General features: G+C 35.9%; 1 protein-coding gene across 1 annotated transcript in view; it reads left to right on the top strand.

The window, feature by feature from the left end:
- LOC115455575 (neurobeachin) overlaps positions 1 to 18786 on the top strand; it is a 665858-nt gene that overhangs the window by 349768 nt on the left and 297304 nt on the right. The window contains exons 6-10 of the mRNA XM_037447719.1: positions 2468 to 2589; positions 5016 to 5141; positions 5926 to 6046; positions 11753 to 11899; positions 12205 to 12513. Coding sequence (XP_037303616.1) covers positions 2468 to 2589; positions 5016 to 5141; positions 5926 to 6046; positions 11753 to 11899; positions 12205 to 12513 — 825 coding nt within the window. The remainder of the gene's footprint in view (positions 1 to 2467; positions 2590 to 5015; positions 5142 to 5925; positions 6047 to 11752; positions 11900 to 12204; positions 12514 to 18786) is intronic.

Below are 18786 nucleotides of genomic sequence, written 5' to 3'. Positions count from 1 at the left end.
AGGTCAAAGGTTGCAAAAATGTGTTTTTCGAATTTTTCAGCGAAACGGTTAGTTTTATGAAAAAATATGTCAGACAAAAATTGTAGATCATGCAATTATCTAAAAAATTGTCCTTACACATTTTTTCATAACACTAACCATTTTTGAGAAAAAACAATTACAGAACTTTCTTACGCTGTATTCTCCATAATAAGCATGTCTAAGCTGCCTATGATATCATTGGGCTTGTAATATAAGTAAAACTTTAAGTCTGCGTGACTAATACATTCATATTGACCGATAATTCTGAAAATATGATGTTAAGAAAACGGAGTCCCTAGTTTTAAGGGACTATGTGTCCTTGAACAACAACATCTGCCTGCCATTCCATTGTTCGCGTGGCCGTTCCGTTTACCTGTTTTTGTAAGGTCGCACCTAAATCACAGTTAGTCTTGGAAATTCCTTCGTAGTCAAAACACGTAGTTATTTAAAATATTCTCTGCTGACGTTTGAACTATTTTTGTCAAACCTTCATAATAAGTCTCGGTTATGGGAACCAATCCACATGCTTCTTCCACATGCACCAGAAAAACTCCTTAATTCTATTTTTTGCAACTGCAAAAAGGGGTGTAACTCAAGATACGGCTGCAAAAAAGTAGGCTTATTTTGTTCACTAGCGTGCACCACTTGTCAAGGCCAATCGTGTTCAAATGTTGAATCTCCAACAGAAGAAGATTTTACATCAACGACGAAACAACTGATGTATCGCTGTTAGTACAATTTACGTCAACTCAAGAAGATGAGGAAGAAGCAGAAATGGGGAGAGAGAAGAAGATGGAGGGGAGGAAGAAGAAATAATTAATGACGATGATAATGAATAAAATATGTTTATAACCAAGTATAACGGAACTTGTCGCTCGAGCTGTACCTGATCGACAACGAGCACTCTGACAAGAGTACGACTGAAAGGAAGAAGAATAACCAAATATTAATTAAATTTTACTGTAATAGACCGTGGAATGGACCTACCGGGGAAACCACATTAAAAAAAAACGCGCTAGGTACACTACCTCATAGGTGGTGTGGAAACGTGTACATATTATAGACAATACAGCGTAAGAAAATTTTGTAATTGTTTTTTCTCAAAAATGGTTAGTGGTATGAAAAAATGTGTAAGAACAATTTTGTAGATAATTGCATGATCTACAATTTTTGTCTGACATATTTTATCATAAAACTAACCGTTTCGCTGAAAAATTAAATAAACCCATTTTTGCAACCTTTGACCTTGAATAAAAAATTTTGCAGACATGGGATCGATGGGGACTTTTCACAATTTCATAACAATGGTGTCCCTAACATCTATGCAAATTTTCAGCTTTCTGGGAATTTTTGCAAGGGTCAATGTCTCAATTGACCGGACTACAATTATCAAGCTGACGTCTGTATTCCCGAAGTAAACAGGCGTGCGGTTAGTACAGTCAGTGGATATTCGAGTTTATTTGTCCCCTATTATAGAGGGCAAGTTAATATATGGCCTATTGGTTACAAATGATGTGATAGTACGACTTATGTAATAAAAAAACTCGGTCAAATTTAAAGAAAAAAGACTGCCCGTGGCAATCGAAGCAGTGATCAGTTACGCAGCCAGTCTACTGACACTACACGAAACTATTAGATGAATAACATAAACAAAACACAACTGAGATGTTCCCCACTGACCCAGTTAGCTGGATCAATACGCTAAATGAAATCCTACAGCTCCGATCGCGATGCCGTGATGTACGCGCGTTTCCAATTATTTGACGTGCCCATGTTTCCTCTAACAACGTGTGTTTTGACGCGATTATCCGTAGAAACGTACGTGTATGGTATACGATAGTTGTGCTAATTAGGGCTGACATGACATCGATTTATGGTTGAATTTACACTTTTAACATATATCCGTATTGCACGAGTGATCGCACTTGTCAGTGAAAGTTGTTTCTAAAATTTGGTTAACATTTAACTGGTAGAGGTGTCGTTTAAACATGACAGCAAATTACAACAAATTGGATAGCATTGAACATTTTAATGACACGTGGAATTTTTTTTTTATTGCTAGAGAAAGCGGCCATGTAATAAATTTTAGATTGATAGGCCTGTGGGACGACGTTCGAGATGACGATTTTTTTTATACGTGTGCGGCATAGTGACCCCACTGCACCTGATGGTAAGATGGTTAGATGATTACCCCTCGGCAGTTGACACAATTATGTCAACCTGTTGGAACCGGATATACACAGGGTGATACCGCAACGCGACACACTTACGTGGGCCACTATAGCGGGTTTTAACACCTTGTGTACGTAAGGTAGTCGCTATCCAGGCGGATATAAAATATTTCCTCCAAATAGTAAAATTATTATAAAGGTTATAATTTAGGGCCTCAATTAATGGTATCTAAGTAATGCCTTGATAGTGGTGTCTGATAATGGCTCTGTTGCAGGCCGTGGTGCTGCCGCCGCTGGCGAGGTGGCCGTATGAGAATGGGTTCACGTTCACCACGTGGTTCAGGCTGGACCCCATCAACTCGGTAAACATCGAGAGGGAGAAACCATATTTGTATTGGTAAGTTACTTTTAAAACATGTTTTTTCTCTTGGATTTGTGATTAAAAATAATTTTATCTAATATTATAACTGTGAAAGTCTTTAAAAATGTTTTGATGTTTGTTAGAAGTAAACACAGAAACAAATGAACGGATTTGGATGCAATTTTGCTCAAGGGTAGACCACGTCCTGGATTATTTATTAACACAGACTATTTTGTATTCCGGTACTACGCTCCCATGGGATATTATGGGATTATTAACCAGATTCTTTAAATAGATGGCACTGTCGTCGTGGTGATGATGTTGTCGATTGTTGTATTATTTTAAAGACATTTTTTGTAACGGAAAAGGGTTTTTATACTCTGCCGAAATCGAGAGAGCAAACAACCTAGTAAAATTAGAAAACTTCTCTTTAAAAAAAAGTAGTTACTATGCGAACATAAAGACAATTAACTTAGTTTTATCCTTAATTAATTTTATTATTCTGGACGTTTTAATTGGGCCTGTGTTACTCTGATTTTGTTTTACAAACTTCATTTAATAAACCATTTGGGCAAATTGCACGTGGTTAGTAATTAATATGAATGCATTCTATTTGCTAAAAGCGAGCCACATGCTTTCTGCGAATGACTGGCTTTGTCCATATTTACGTCGAAATAAATTATCAAATTTCTATAGTAATTGAAATAAAATATAATAGGTATTACAATAAAATTGTATAGTAATATTTCCAATTATTCCTCTAATATAGAGAAAACCTTTCGTCCACCACTGTGGCTTAATGCGTAAAGATAGCTTTTCGTTAGACTTATGAAAACTTAAATATGCAAATTATCTTAGAGTTTTCTCACATTGTCTTCTTAGAGAGCTCGATATTCATCAATTCATAAAAAAATCTATCCTCTTACTTATATTATATATACAAAAGATTATGAAAATTTCAGATTTTTGTCAGAAGTAAACGAAGAAACAACTGAACGGATTTTGATGAAATTTGGCTCACGGGTATCACATGTCCTCGATTAACCATAAAGGTCATTCTGTATCTCAATATTTTGCTCCGTTGGGAAATAAGATAGATTTGTTAATCTCAAGTTTTAATAGATGGCGCCAACTTACGGACATTTGTAGCTGGAAGGGCTTTTCACTCGGCCGAAGCCGCGAGCAACGTAGTGACATTTAAAAGTCAAAAGTGCGTGGCGTAGAACATCTCAACTGCCCTAGGGCATCGTCCCTTAAATGTAATATAAAAATAACTAGGCCTTTTTTTACTGGTTTATAACGGGCACGCTAATTCTCAAAAGCACTTTTTAATGGCATTTTTTTCGATATTTTCTAAATTTGGGGGCACTATATGCCTCCACGTTTCCCCATAAAAAGCTCAGAAAATAACTAGCACAACATTATAAGTCGTATAATAATTAGTAGGAGCGATATTAACAGTACATTAGCTAAATGTCGACAAAACACCGCGAGCGCAACACAACAAAACACTTAGAAGTCAATTTGCGTCGAGGGCAAATACGAAATGTTTTAGCGGATCGTGAATGCGGCGCCGAGGTGCGGTTGTACTCCTACGACTCGCTCTGGTGCAGCTCTAACAAACCTGCCAATCATACTACGGATTTTTAGTCTATCGACAGTTAGTCGCAGGATCGCAAAATATGTTTTTAACTCTATATTACGCTGTAACAAGACATAAATATTACCTACGCTAATCCGTCAAGTATTCTCGTAAACATTTGGATTATCAAACAATTATTCGGGTTATGTTCTGAAAATCTTTAGTAAATTAATAGTATAATATTTAACTGTTTAGGTTCGCGATAGTTGCCATTTACGACTAATAGTCATAAGCTAAATAAGTTGCCATAAAGATAAAAAAATATTATGTTTAAATAAATAAATAATATTTTTGCGTTAAAACCATCTTTTTAATATCTATAAATGCGTACACTCCGTTACTTTTCATTTGATTCGAGAGAGCATTGGACGATGAGTGTTTACTGTTTACTCCGTCGATGTTATGCGGCCCTAGTACTGTGCGGCGTGCAAACGCCTACGTGTTTTAAGCTAATTGAATTTCGGTCGATTCGTATCGTAAAGAGCCCCAGCGGAAAAATCTTATACTACAAAAGGAAAGGAGCTTGTAAAGGGATTTTTGTTTTGTTTATCTTCCGGTTCCTCTATTTGGAAAGTGTGCTTTGAAAAAGAAAAATGCGTTTCTCTTTGTTTGTTTACTGACACATATTCTTAATTTGATTTAACAAATATGATTTCCCTTGTATGATATCCCGCACTACGTTTATAACGTTTATTTATGTTAATAAAGTTTACAATAAATTGGCCCGTAGGGCTTTCTTTTAAGTATAACTGCTTGTATTAGGAGAAAGGAAAAGATTTTCAGGTAATAGAGTGTAATATTTAATGTTATTTGTCAACAGCTTCAAAACCAGCAAAGGCGTCGGTTACACTGCGCACTTTGTCGGCAACTGCCTTGTCCTGACTTCCATGAAGGTCCGAGGCAAAGGATTTCAGCATTGCGTCAAATACGAATTCCAACCAAGAAGGCAAGTATTAGTATTACCGATTTAAACCAAGTACCGAACACGATACGCATCTGTACAAACAAATTGTTACAAAATGAAATTTTTAAATATTTGTTTTTCTTTTTCATAAATTTGTGGCTTAGGTTATTTTAAGTAAGATGCCACTGAGAACTCAGTTATAGAAATATTTTTTTTAAATATTTTTTGATGGCTTGTATTTAAACGTGCGAATCACTCGAGTCCTGTCTCGACTTTATTTTTTGTATTGGCAAAATAAAGTGCGCTCCTAACATAATATTAATCAACGAGGGGCATTGTGGTCCCTACAAACTGGCAACCCTTCTGGGTTACCAGTGATTGTATGGTACAAGATATACATAATTCCATTGCTTTGGAAATACCCTGTATAATTTCAAATTTATAATTTTTTTAGCAGTCGCAAGGGTCATTGTTACTTTATTTCGCACAATGCTTCAAAATCAAGTGGCATCGTTTTAATAACGTTTAACTAAAATGATGCAGGTTTCAAAAAAGTTGTTCGCGGGCAAAGTTCTGTCACCAGACAGTTCGGTGACGACGGTAACCGACCCCGTGGCAAAACTTGTTCCAAACACTGTCATGTTTATTTTATTTTGCTGACGTGTATTATGAAGTTTTTAATGACACCAATATTATGGAATAACGAGCAACTGACAAATTAGTTTTTAATGTTGCAATGTTTAAAAGTGAAACTCTTGAGTATTTCAATTTGATCACTACCAAGATATCATGAAGATGTGGAGTTATCGCGGTTGTTTGTTTGCAGATGGTATGCGATCGCGGTGGTGTACATATACAACAGATGGACAAAGAGCGAGATCAAATGCCTGGTCAATGGTCAGCTCGCGTCTAGCACAGAGATGGCTTGGTTCGTCTCCACCAATGATGTAAGTAAATTGTCAAAAATATACTTATAATTTATTTAATGACATTATTTTCTTTGCAATCAAATCTTTTGGAATCTTACTCCCCAGAACTGCACTTCTTGTTAAAATTTTTGACAAGTGTAGTTAAAACAGAATTTAAAGCGCTTAGCAATTAATTCTAGACGTTAAATTTCTCCTTCACTCTCAAGAAGCTAACACTTCGCAGTGAATTCGCTGCACTGATTCGAATACTAAATTAGCAAAATCGACACTCGAAACTGTCAAGTTAACTTAACCACTGCAGTAGATGTAATCTCCCGCCCGTCGTTTCTTAAGTACTTAAGCTACTACTTAATCCAGCTCCCGGTACCAGGCGTTCATAACTCGCCGGGAGCTTAGCATAATACATTCGGTTATCTTCATAGAACATCCCGAACAACGCGACAACTTGTGCCTTCCACTCGTCACGTACGTGTCGTTAGGAACAATTTATTACATAGTAATGGTATGCAAATACCGTGGTGCTGGTACGCGGACTCCATAATGATGCAGGAGTTAAGTGTTTCTTGGTGAAAGAAGTGGGGTGAACTGATCGTGGATTGGATTGAAATCGAGCGTGCGTCGTGTTTTGGGTGCACGGAAATAAGTCGGAGTATCGGTTTGCAATATGAATATTACAGAAAGGTTGTTATTGGAAAGCTGTGTAACACTCTAGATTGGAAAGTTGCCTCTGCTAGTCTTACTTATAAGGAAGATAGAAATTTATCCTTTATCACAATTAAATTAAATGTAAACAACTTATTGCACGAAATTCACAACTGATATTTTCACATAAACTCACACCTCATATGTACATTTGTATTCCACCAGGTGATGCACGCGGCTTCGCCCGCGTAACAAGCCTTTACCTCTACAAAAACCCGAAAATTACTAAAGAAATTTATAACGCCAGCGTTTGTCTAATAAAATAAAAAATACATTTTTTTCCCGAACAATCCTTTGTGTTATCCAGAACATGGTCTATCTTTGTGTAAAATTTCATCCAAATCCAATCAGCTGTTGCGTTTACTTCTATTCTAACAAACAACCAAACATTCGCATTTATAATAAAAGTGAGATACGATAAGATACCTTCACTAAAATCTTTATGATTATCAAACTGAGTCACATGAAGGTATAACAAGTCTGATGGAAAAATCGTAACAGTTAAAATGGATAGTTCGCAGAAACACTTCAGTAAAGTTTGACAGACCATTCAGACATTTTATTACGCTTATAAAAACACTTGGACCGTTTAAACAAATTCACAAGTATTAAATTGGAGTCAGAGTTCAGTTATAGAGAGTCGCGTGGGAAATGTGTTTCTCTTCATGTCGTATGTAATCGAATAATGTAATGTGTTTACCGAGCTTTCATAACAAATATCGTAATGAAGAGTACCAAAATCCATGTACATTAATTAGTATGATTTATTATTGTTGATGTTAATTATGAAAAGTTATTATTGTCGTTATATTAAAATGGACATATAAAATGACTTCTATTGAAAACACAGTTGGAGCTAAATTTATTTTCATATCTTTAAGAATTGTTGTCTATTATGTGAATAATAATATAAATTAAAATGGTACAAAAAATTCTCAAATACAATGTCCACGGTGAGGTTTCTCGTAATTATGTTCAAAATAAAGAACACTTATAATTAAATATTTAATAATTAGATAGGTAACATAGTACATACTTGTAGTAATTGTATATTTTCTCAAGATATAAAATTACCAGGGAGACATAAACGGGTGACTTTATAGCTTGATTGTGACTCGTCTGATTTATAACATCGTAACCGCCAGACGATTTGATTGATACATTTATTATCTCACTGCGAATGGATGTTTGAGATCGTTGTCTTTATCGATTTAATGTTAGACAAAGTATTATTTCTTGTAACACCAGCTATCATTAATGAAAATAGCTTGAAATGACCAAAACAATTTAATATGAATATTTAATGCAAAACCGGCACCACAATTTCGACGGTAGCCCGCACAATTCGATTTTAGTACATTAATTTGTTAACAGTATTAGTCGTAAATATACAATACGCTTCCATTCCGGTTTGGGTAAATGAAAATTGAAAACACATTGTTATGCCATTTATCAAATATCCCTTCACATACACGCATGTTTCGGTTCATTAGCGACGAACGGATCGTGTTGGCGAATGTTTCACGTGATCGGTTTAAAAAATGTTTCCATTACAGGCAATTAGGTTGAGTGCTAACAGTATACCGTACGGTTTATGTTTTCCTGGTGACGAGTGAAATGGTTTTGTTAACATTTTCATTTTATTTTTATTTTTAATACATTTTTCGGGTTGGTTAATCGGTATATAAATATTGTATTAGCAGCATTTTCTATTACCTACCTACCTTTTAATCAAATTCAATTAGGCCTTCAATTTTGTCAATTAATTTTATTAACATTATAATTACCATTCATTCCAATTCGTTATTCGGCATCCATCCAGCTATAAGAAAACACAAACAATATTTATAAGACGATAAGACAATTTAATTCGCCGAGCTCAGTACTCATCACGGCACAGACACACATCCACGAAGTTTCTAATTATAGTTTCATTAAATTTACGTCGGCGTGGTGTTCCCGCGGGATTAGACGCTCGACACGCCCGGTGATGCGGCCGGCATGAATATTAACCCGACGTGGCCGTGCATACGCCCCACCCCAAATGCACTGCCCTCCACTATTATGGAAATCGAGCCGGCAATTAACCCACGTCGCCTACGTACGTGGGATTATAGCGTCTTTGAGATTCTGTTGTATGGAGATGTTGATGTTTGATCTTGGATGCGAGGTTGATGAAATTTGATGATACCTGAATGACTTGTCTAGTTTAATTTCATAGTTTCTGATAAAGTATTAGGATAACATAATGTATGTTTGGGTTAAAAGATTCCTTAAAAACGAATGAAACATTTACGTGTATAATTTATAAAATAAAGGTTTTTATATCATTTCGCAACTACTTAAACATCAAAAATAGAATATTCTATATACGAAATTCGTACGAGGCAACACGTTCGCATGTTACTGACTATAAAATTTAAAAATTGCCAAACCAAAATTATAATAATTGTGTCATCTCCACACGATATCGTCTTTTACATCCCTACATTAGCATAACAATAGCATCTTAGCTAATGTAATGCATTAAATGCTGAAAATTCACGTCGACAATATAACGTCGCAGTATTCCTTATCCGTTGTGTAAAAATATATCTCGCGCGAGTCTCAGGCTGCGTATTAGCATGTCATTACCGAGTGGGATTGGGTATAATGTACCGCTCGAGAGCATATTTAAATGGTTTACAACGGGTTTATGTGCTTTTTATTTTGCTTAAACAGATAACCCTCTCGCCGGGGCTGAGGCTGAAAGTGTCAGAATATTATGTACGGACTACGCTGGCATCTCGGGCAGAGAATAAACATTTTTATTTATTTCAAATTTCGAAAAATATATGCTTAATTGGAATAAATTATACAGAACTGAACACTGTATAGATTTCCCAACATTCGTATTGACCTAAAGTATTGAAGCTATTCCCATTGTGGGCTAGTTCACCGCTACCATTCCTGAACACGTGCGCGTTAATTGCATTCCCCTGTTCTTAATTTTGCTTTGTTAGGTATTAGCTCTCTTGCATTGTACGTTCTTCGAATAGAGAATTGATTGCGGCGTCTAGGGAGCGGCCGGTTAGTAAGGCCTTTTTATATAACTGAACGATAAAAAGAGCTGGTTACTTGTTCGATGATAATTGTTCCGACTGCGCTGAAGCAACATAGTAATAATGCTCACAAAACTGAATCGCAAAGCAATAGTGGTAATTTACTAAGTAATTGAGACGTTGAATCTTGTGTTGCTCGTTAATTATAATATATCAGAGCCGGTATACATGGGGGGTGTGAAATCATTTAACATAAACTAAACCGTCCAGTCATAAGTATTGAAGCTGGGCGGCGCGCGGCGGTGGTAAACATCGCACTTTCTCCGCGCAAATAAAAAAATCATCCACTAGGTTATTAGCCGGTCTACGATAAAAAAAAACACACACACACTCACGTCTTTTATCCCCAAAGGGTTAGGTAGAGGCGCAATTGGTGCATCCATTTTACGCCGTGCGTATTCCATACCATGACGTGATGGGGTAAGCCTTTCGTAGAAAAACCCAATAACGCTCACTGCTCAACCCGGGAATCGAACCCGAGACTTCAGCGCTACAGTCGTACCCTATTACCATCACGCTACCTGACGATAAAAACACAATAAAAAAAAACTTGCAACCAAAATATACAATATAGTTATAACTCCCAACTCGAATGCAACAAAGCGTTTTTATGTGTTCACCTGCACAAATAATTTGACTGTTGTCGATAACTTATTCACGTGGTTGCATCATGTTTAAATACTAAATTTGCTAACATTATTTTAATTTGAATGGTACTAAATTTATTCGTACGAAATTACATTAATAATGTTTATTGATGGTATGTGTTGAGTAGGCGGTGATGTGATTATGAATACTATACCTAAAAGGTTATATAAATGACTAACGTTTGGTCTTATATTCTCTATTCTATCTCTAAATGCTTTTCAAAGCTGTTTTTTACTTATTTCATTATCAGTTATACTGATATAATTCATAATATATCATTCGCATTACTCATTCAATTAAAATTATTCATTTGATTAATTTCGGTGATTTTGTTCAATGAATTCATTAAGTCGGACCTTCATTTTCGTAAAATTTTTCATTTTCTTTATTAATATCAATATCTTAATTGCGTTTATTTCGTTTAGTTTTAGTTCTGTATTGTTTGTAAGCAATACTTATCTTGTGCTACTCAGTTAACATGGAGTTTTTTTGTCAAAACGATAAAATGTTTGTCTGATGTTAAATATGGAAAAAAGTTGCGTAAAGTTAACCATTGCTTTGAAAAGAGTTACCATAATTGTAAACAAAATTATGGCACACAACTTTATTCCTTCGAGATATCACAACTGTCCAAACGAATTACCATTTTAAACGTCTACAACTTTATCAAAACAGAGCGAACCGTTTCCATTGTAGTTTTAAGGAGAAATAACAAAGATACTTCGCCATTAACTTGTGTAAAGTGCTCTGAGAAATCTAAAATCAACTGTACTGCATCTACAGCACTGTGTATATATATTTCAGTTGAGTTTGCGCGAGCTAATTAGCTACGGATGTTTCTGTCCCGTCTAGATCAAATCTGCATTTGTGTTTTGCTTTAACATTGTTACTGCTTGTTAGATCTTAGCTGGGATTGAGTAACGTATTTCATTCAATACTTATTATTGCGACTTTTATTTCATTTAATATATAGCATTAACATTGTTTATGCAGACTTATTGTCTGACGGATCATCATGATATCTTCTGTGCTTTATTGATATAAATGTGAAATTGCGTTTATTGTTTTTTTTTACGAAACAACAGCCATTGATGTGATTTTTCTTGATACTGATAGTTATATGCACTGAAGCCCCTGAAGGTACATTTGGTTTCCAAAATAATCGGTAGGTCGCGCGATGCTGTGAGCTCTATCTAATTTCTTTCGATCTTCCTTCCGAATGTCAGATCCACTTCAATACTGTCATTTTCTAATGATTATTAATTTCCTCCAGCCCTTTGACAAATGCTACATCGGCGCCACAGCTGAGCTGGACGAGGAGCGAGTATTCTGCGGACAGATGGCGGCCATCTATTTGTTCGGCGAGGCTCTCACCACGCATCAGATCTGCGCCATGCACAGGCTCGGCCCTGGATATAAGGTCAGTTCTAGAAACTTCTTTACTGCGATGTAACTTTGCAAGTAAGGTCATGTGATAGATAAGTTTGGAGATTCTTAAGGGAATTGATTTATTAGTTAATAGGTATTAATAGATAAAATATTAATTATTTTTGTTTCTTTCTGTGAAAAATTTATTTACACGAATTCATATGAATTGTTTCCATATTTGTAATATTATCGACAAGGATGCTTAGTATATTTTTAGTTAACGTGTTTTATTTCAGGTCACTATTACCTACTAATTTAAACCGTAAAATATGTTTGTTTCTTGCTAACTATGGACAGAGTCAATTCCGTTTCGACAACGAATGCAACATCAGTTTGCCGGAGAACCATAAAAGGGTGAGCGAGACGACCGCGCCCAAGCTTGACGCTGACGAGCCCCCTCCCGAACCCGATCCCTCCCCCCAGCCTCCCGAGCCTGAAGCGCCCGATACCGCTTCGCAAGCTGAAGACAAGCCTGCCGAGACGGAAGAAGCATGCGTAGTAGTGAAAGAAGACGCGACGCCGCGCGGACTCCGGCTGGCGGACGAAGCGCGCGAAGTGGCCGCAGCGCATGCCTCCTTGCTCGTAGATATCGAAGCATGCAAGCGTGTAAGCATGCCGCGCCGCTCGCTCTTATTATCTGTTCCATATGTTTGTCTCGCTTCTTTATGTTCCTGTGGGATCTGATCGATCAAGCACACACGATCGTTCAGGTCCCGCGCAGCACTCGAGCTGTACATAATGTCACTGTTCACGTGTGTGTAATATCCATTTGGTTCGTTCCGTGTGTGGTGCCAGGGTCAATTTCGCTTCGACTCGGAGTGTCGGATGCCGCTGCCAACCACCGAAGTTCGGGTGGACCGCTACGGCGACCTCGTACACGATCCTACACAGAATTTACATGACGTAAGACGTTTGAATGAATAACATTTGGTACATTACTATTAAAATGTGGAAAAGGAATAATCCTCTGTTGAACTCTACTAACTTTATGGTGTCCGGGTACATTTTCTAACAATTACATGGCGTGCAGCGCGATTCCTGTATTTTCAAAATTTATATTAAGTATTTTAATCTGAATAAGTCTTCATTTAAAAACAGACTAAAATCGTATAAACGACAAAAGATAAAGAAAGTAGTAACAAAGGCCGATTTAATTTCTGTGATTGCCAAACGCGTTAAAGCGTTGAGATTCTCTATAAAATCGCCCTTATTGTCTGAATTATCTGCGACGATCTATTCAAAAGCGGATAAATTCGTTGGATTTTACGTCTAAATATTTGACCGAAACCTTCACTAAGTAAATCATTTGCAATTTGGAAGATGTCAGGGGCCATTGTACTGGTTGTGTAAATTACTAAGGTTTGAGGGATAATTGCTCGTCGTATATTTTATTTTTAAATTTATTAACCTTTCTTATTTCAATGTTTTATATCGAGGTAAATTTTATGTGCGCAATGTATTACAGTTATTTTTATAGGACTCCTTATTATCTAAAAGAGTAATAAAGTAGCTTTGTTTCTTTGTATGTGAAACGGATTTATTTTTCAGTGAAATTGTTGTTATTGTTAGAATGTTACTTTACATTTTGAATAACATATGAACTCGTCTCTTTTATCTTCAAAGGGGTAGGCAGTGGCATGTTAGACGTAGAAACAAATTATCTGATGGAAAGGAGCGACGACTGCAGTAAACAATAACAACGTCAACCAGAACTTCGAACTATGAACCTCTTTCACTAAACGCCATTCATTCTGAGAATAAGATGTTCACTCATGTTCAGTAAATTATATTGATTACAAAATACTTATTCTTCAGAGCGAAATATAAAATAGATCATGCAAGCTAAACGATCAAATTTCGATTTCTCAATCTAAAACAATTCGGAACTCTAATCGTACAGACACAAAAAGCAAAACAACTAATGATACAAACTCTGTACACCAACTCAGCTCAGGGCAGTTAGCCGCAGAATCTGACAATGACCCTCGAGGATCGAACTCTGCCCAAACAAGCATCGCTGAGTGTGATGCGAGTTCGCTCTACAAGCGGCCAAGTTAGAACGTGTGATCGACCGCTCCTTGTACTTTCTGATATCCTGATAGTGGTGTTTTTATATCAAAGAGTTTTGTTCGGTCCAAGTATGGGTTTGGAATATGCTGGAATGATTTATTTGTTTGTCTACTTCATGATTAGATAAGAGATGCAAAATGTATCAACTGCGACTGTCAGTTGTTAACAAAATATTATTATTATCATCGACACTATCGTAGCCAGAAATTGTAGTATCAAAATATAACACAATATCAATAAATTGTAAAATGATAAAATATTTTTGTAACGGATACCAATAATGAAATTATAATTTTATTCCACGAACTCTGTGCACTAGGTCATATTCAAATATATGTCGTACGCATTTTAAATATTTGTTGTTGCATTTTTACCATGGTATCTCTTTGTAATTTATTTTAAAGCCGAAATAATTAATCAATTTCGGGTACTATTTTGATGTAATTATTTCGATAATTTTTCACAGCGTGCGCTCTCGTACTGCAACTTGTTAATAGGATTTCGCTCTTACATAAATAATATATATGATGGGATTAAAAAGGATCGATTCAAATGTCTTTTATGCATTATTAAAATGTAATTACTATAAAGATTAAAATACGTTTAACTCCGGTTGTTTATTACATATTTTGCAAAAGTAGGATTTTATAGGAATTAATAAAAAAAAAGTTATTTACTGTTCCACATAAACAGTCACGGAAAACTGACTTCTGCAAATTTTGGAACTTCTAGGACTTGCGGCGAGTCGCATTTATATTGAAATATCTTGTGCTTGTGTCTGTATGGTTTAGTTATTAATCCGTCTGGTATTGTAATTATAATTATCTATCCGTTTCCATTTCATATCATATTTAATTAACGGAGGAAATGGCTTCAACTAAACTGTATAATTAACTCGATAAATCTTGGCAATTACCTTGCTTGTTGCAATAATTAATTAACAGTAAAAGGTTAGGTAAAGTTGTACTAAACTCGCGTTTAGATATCAGCCGTTTCATATGTTATAGAAAAAAAGGACGACTATTCTGTTAAATTCCTGTTGCCGAAGTTCCTTCCGTCTGGATATTCCATTCCTTTTGTAGGCTTATTATTCATATTTAAATGGATAAAAAAAAATGATATTTTTCAAACACTCTTTAAAAATGTCTACTTGCCAATCATTTTGTTTTGATGTCACTCGAATATAGCGCCGGCATAACACGACAGAAGCAAGGTTTAAAACATTGCACAGGTAAAACAAAACAAATAAAGCGTCGGTCGGTAAACGCGCCATGACATTTAGCCCTCCCAATAAAACTTCCCGGGCCGTCTTTAAATAAGTTAAAGTTGCCCTCTCAACGCCACCCCGGCCCGGGAAAGGTTACCGAATGACATGTTATTTTAACTTTCACTGCTGGTTAAGCCCTTTTGAACCTCTCGTCACGGCTCGCTGGTTCACGTGGTGGAATCAAATGCTCTTCGACAGGCGTGAGTTCGAATGAGTTTGGTTGGATTTTTTGCGTGAATTCTTTATGATTCGCAAAAAGAAAATGATTTATACAAGAATAATCGTAGCTATATTTGAGGTCATTTAGCCGAATTGTACGCAAGGACAGACCTTTCATAAGTGTTTCGCGTTCATGCTCTTTTTAATGTGTTGGTTGTTAACACTATTTCGGATACAAGTTGAAATTCCTGACATGTGTGTTTCTGACGAAATAAATAAAGTTTCGCATTTCTTGATCCGACTTGCGTATCGAATCCAGAATTTTTGATTTTAAACCCATTAAACACTTGCACAAAACTTCCACATTAATATCAGTACTTACTAATTCTCATTAGTATTCTAAAAATATTCTTCGCAGACACTGGAACAAAGCATAATATCTCGAAATATCAGATTTCACGCTAACTTCTCGAACTTCGTATAATAACGATTAACTTTTATCAATGCACTGTGGGAAGTTGTGCCTTCCAGCGTTGTGCAGGCTTATTAAAACATTGAACTTCTGAACTTACTGCGCGGGGAAATAACGTAGCGCCGGGGTTTCGTCATTATTTTTGTTAATACGCCCGAGGTGGTATTTCACGAGAACCACAAACGTACAAACTTCTAGATGTTTCTTTGAAATATGGAAGTTGGAAGGTGGATTTTTTTTTTGTACGGGTACTGCAATATGTTCCAAGTGCACCTGATGGTAACTGGAGTGGGGTCCAATAGAATGTCGAATGACGAGAGATGATTACCACCCAGCAGTCGACACAATTATGCCGGTCTGTTGGAACCGGATATACACAGGCTGATCCCGGAACGCGACACACTTACGTGGGCCACTATGGCGGATTTTAACACCTTGTGTACTGTGGTCACTATCCGGGCAGATATAAAGTATATCCTACCATCAGCATGTTTTTTAGATTTGATTATTTTTAAATTTCAATTGAAATTATCTCATTCATTATTGTCACTTCGTTTTTAAATAAATAATATTATAAATCGTTAGACAAACCTAATGAAATACATTGACTTATCAAGGAAAATATCTGCCTTGACTAGATTACGAATTCAATACACTTTGTATGCAATTATTTATCAAAACAAACATAGCACGAGCTATTTTATATTATAATAATAAATCCTGGCATTGCTGTAACTACGGAGACAAATAAACGACGTTTCCAATTACAGATGTATTTTCTCCTCATAGCAAATGAAATGCTAACAGAAAATACTTTACTTTCATTCCCTTTTCCTGGCTTTATAAAATTACTCTTTTAACTAGAGATACAAATAAGGTAATCATACAACAATTTTAGTAAAGAGATGTGATTTCAGTCAGTTGAATGCCCTCAAACGTTTATGCACGTGACGTTTTTAAACTATGTAGCTTGAAGACGCGCGTTTTTATTACATTGTATTAAGTGCGCTTTTTAGTTGCATTGAAAATGGGTCGTATGTTCGTGTCAAAAGGCCCGAATATTTATTATTTACAAAGCTGAAGAAACAAGGCTGTCCGATAAACAAAGTTGAGAAACAGACTTATTATCACAGCAATGTCCCGTCTTTACATAAATGACGTCCATGATAAGGGGGTTAGTCTATACAAAAAATTTTGATTCCGAAGAGCATTTTAATTGTAGATATGAAAAATAAATTCTGTAGTTTAAAATTAATGAGAGAGGCCATGTTAGTCATAGTATGATAAGGTAATAACCACATTGAGTGTGAACAAGGACTGGTGTCAGGTTGTTGCGGGTTTCAACCCCCCCCCCCCCCTGACTTCCAACTTGCGGAAGACGGCTTTATATGAAGTTGTTTAATTACAGACTTTATTAATGTCGGAGCGCGATGAAACTTTTCCTAGACGTCACCTGAAGCTTTCCTCTTTGAGATGACAATATTACTGCGCATAGCTTTTGTCCAAAAATTTGCTCGCCCGGAAGTAAACAATTTTATATATTTGAAACAGGAAATGTAAAAGGACTTCCTGGAATAAAATGATGTGAACACTGTTTGCTATAAAATATATTCGCTATTTTATATTATGTAAATTGAAAATTCATTCGCAAAGAGCAATACAGAGTTTATTGGACGCACCATTACATTTTCTATATCTACCACAAAACAGCAGTGTGCAAGCAGTTTGAGATATTGTATTCAACATAATTATATCGCTAATAATATTTCGGCGAAGATATTTAGCATTCAATATCTCAGGTAGACGAATACGGTGCATTACCACGCCGCAGTACTTAGAAGTATTGTTGCTTTTTATAAACATTTGTGGCAATCACCATCAGTATAATTTAGTCTGGTCAAGCAATTCTATATCAATATTATAGCCAATAATAAACACTATAATATCCATTTGCCAGTAGTTACGCGCTAGCATCCCTCCAAACAGAAACAAACCGACTCATTCCCGTATAATAGTCGAAGTTTCCGTATTGTTTATCTCAAAAGCATTTTTGCTGTTCGACCAGGATCCGTTGCGGAGGAAGTTTGTAGCTCGTCGAGTTAGCCGAGTGGCTCGGCGTGCCTCAACAAAAACTATCTCGCTGTTATATTGAATAGTTTAAACAACGCGCCGGTTTTAATATCGTAATATGAAACGCGGATTTTCTGCGGATATTGTTTTCCGGTTTTAGGGATATTGTGGATGGTGTATAATAGGCGTTGTGACGTAAGTCATAGTTTGTGTTGCATCGCTACAGCCATAGCTGTACATATAGGACATAAAATTTGAAAATGGAATTAGGTATAGATTTCGAATAGTTATTTTTTGTTTCCTGACCGTCAGTTTAAAAAATGCTGCAAGATATCTCAATTCGGCTTATGATGTTCGATTCTTTGCCAATATGAATAATGAAGAGGCTCTCAGTTCTGTACGCATTTTTTTTTGTATGATTGCCTTATTTCTACCTTAAATCTTTATAGATGAAGGGCGTTTATCATTTTACCGACGGATTATTCATTTTAAGTTTGTTTTACCTTCATTATTATGCGTTGATTTATGCTTAACGCTTGTTGGTTAAGCTTTTATGCTATTAATTGAGCAAAACTGTATTATCTATATTCGAATCTACGTCTTTTGAATCATATTATTATTATTTAATTAACAAAACAGCACTCCACATAAAAGATACTTTTTTATGTTAGCGATACAGAAATCGGGCTTTCACCTTACTTTAATAATGTGACTGACAATACATAATATACCTTTTTGTTGTTAACACAGCATTTTATGTCTCATTAGTATTTTTAAAATATGTACCTAATAATAAACATTTTACATTGTATCATTATTCATTTTACTGGTGGTTATTTTT

Source organism: Manduca sexta, chromosome 7, assembly GCF_014839805.1.
Source record: "Manduca sexta isolate Smith_Timp_Sample1 chromosome 7, JHU_Msex_v1.0, whole genome shotgun sequence".
NCBI classification, from domain to species: domain Eukaryota; kingdom Metazoa; phylum Arthropoda; class Insecta; order Lepidoptera; family Sphingidae; genus Manduca; species Manduca sexta.
The sequence above is the reverse complement of the archived record's forward strand: the minus strand, read 5'-3'. Positions and strand labels throughout refer to the sequence as shown.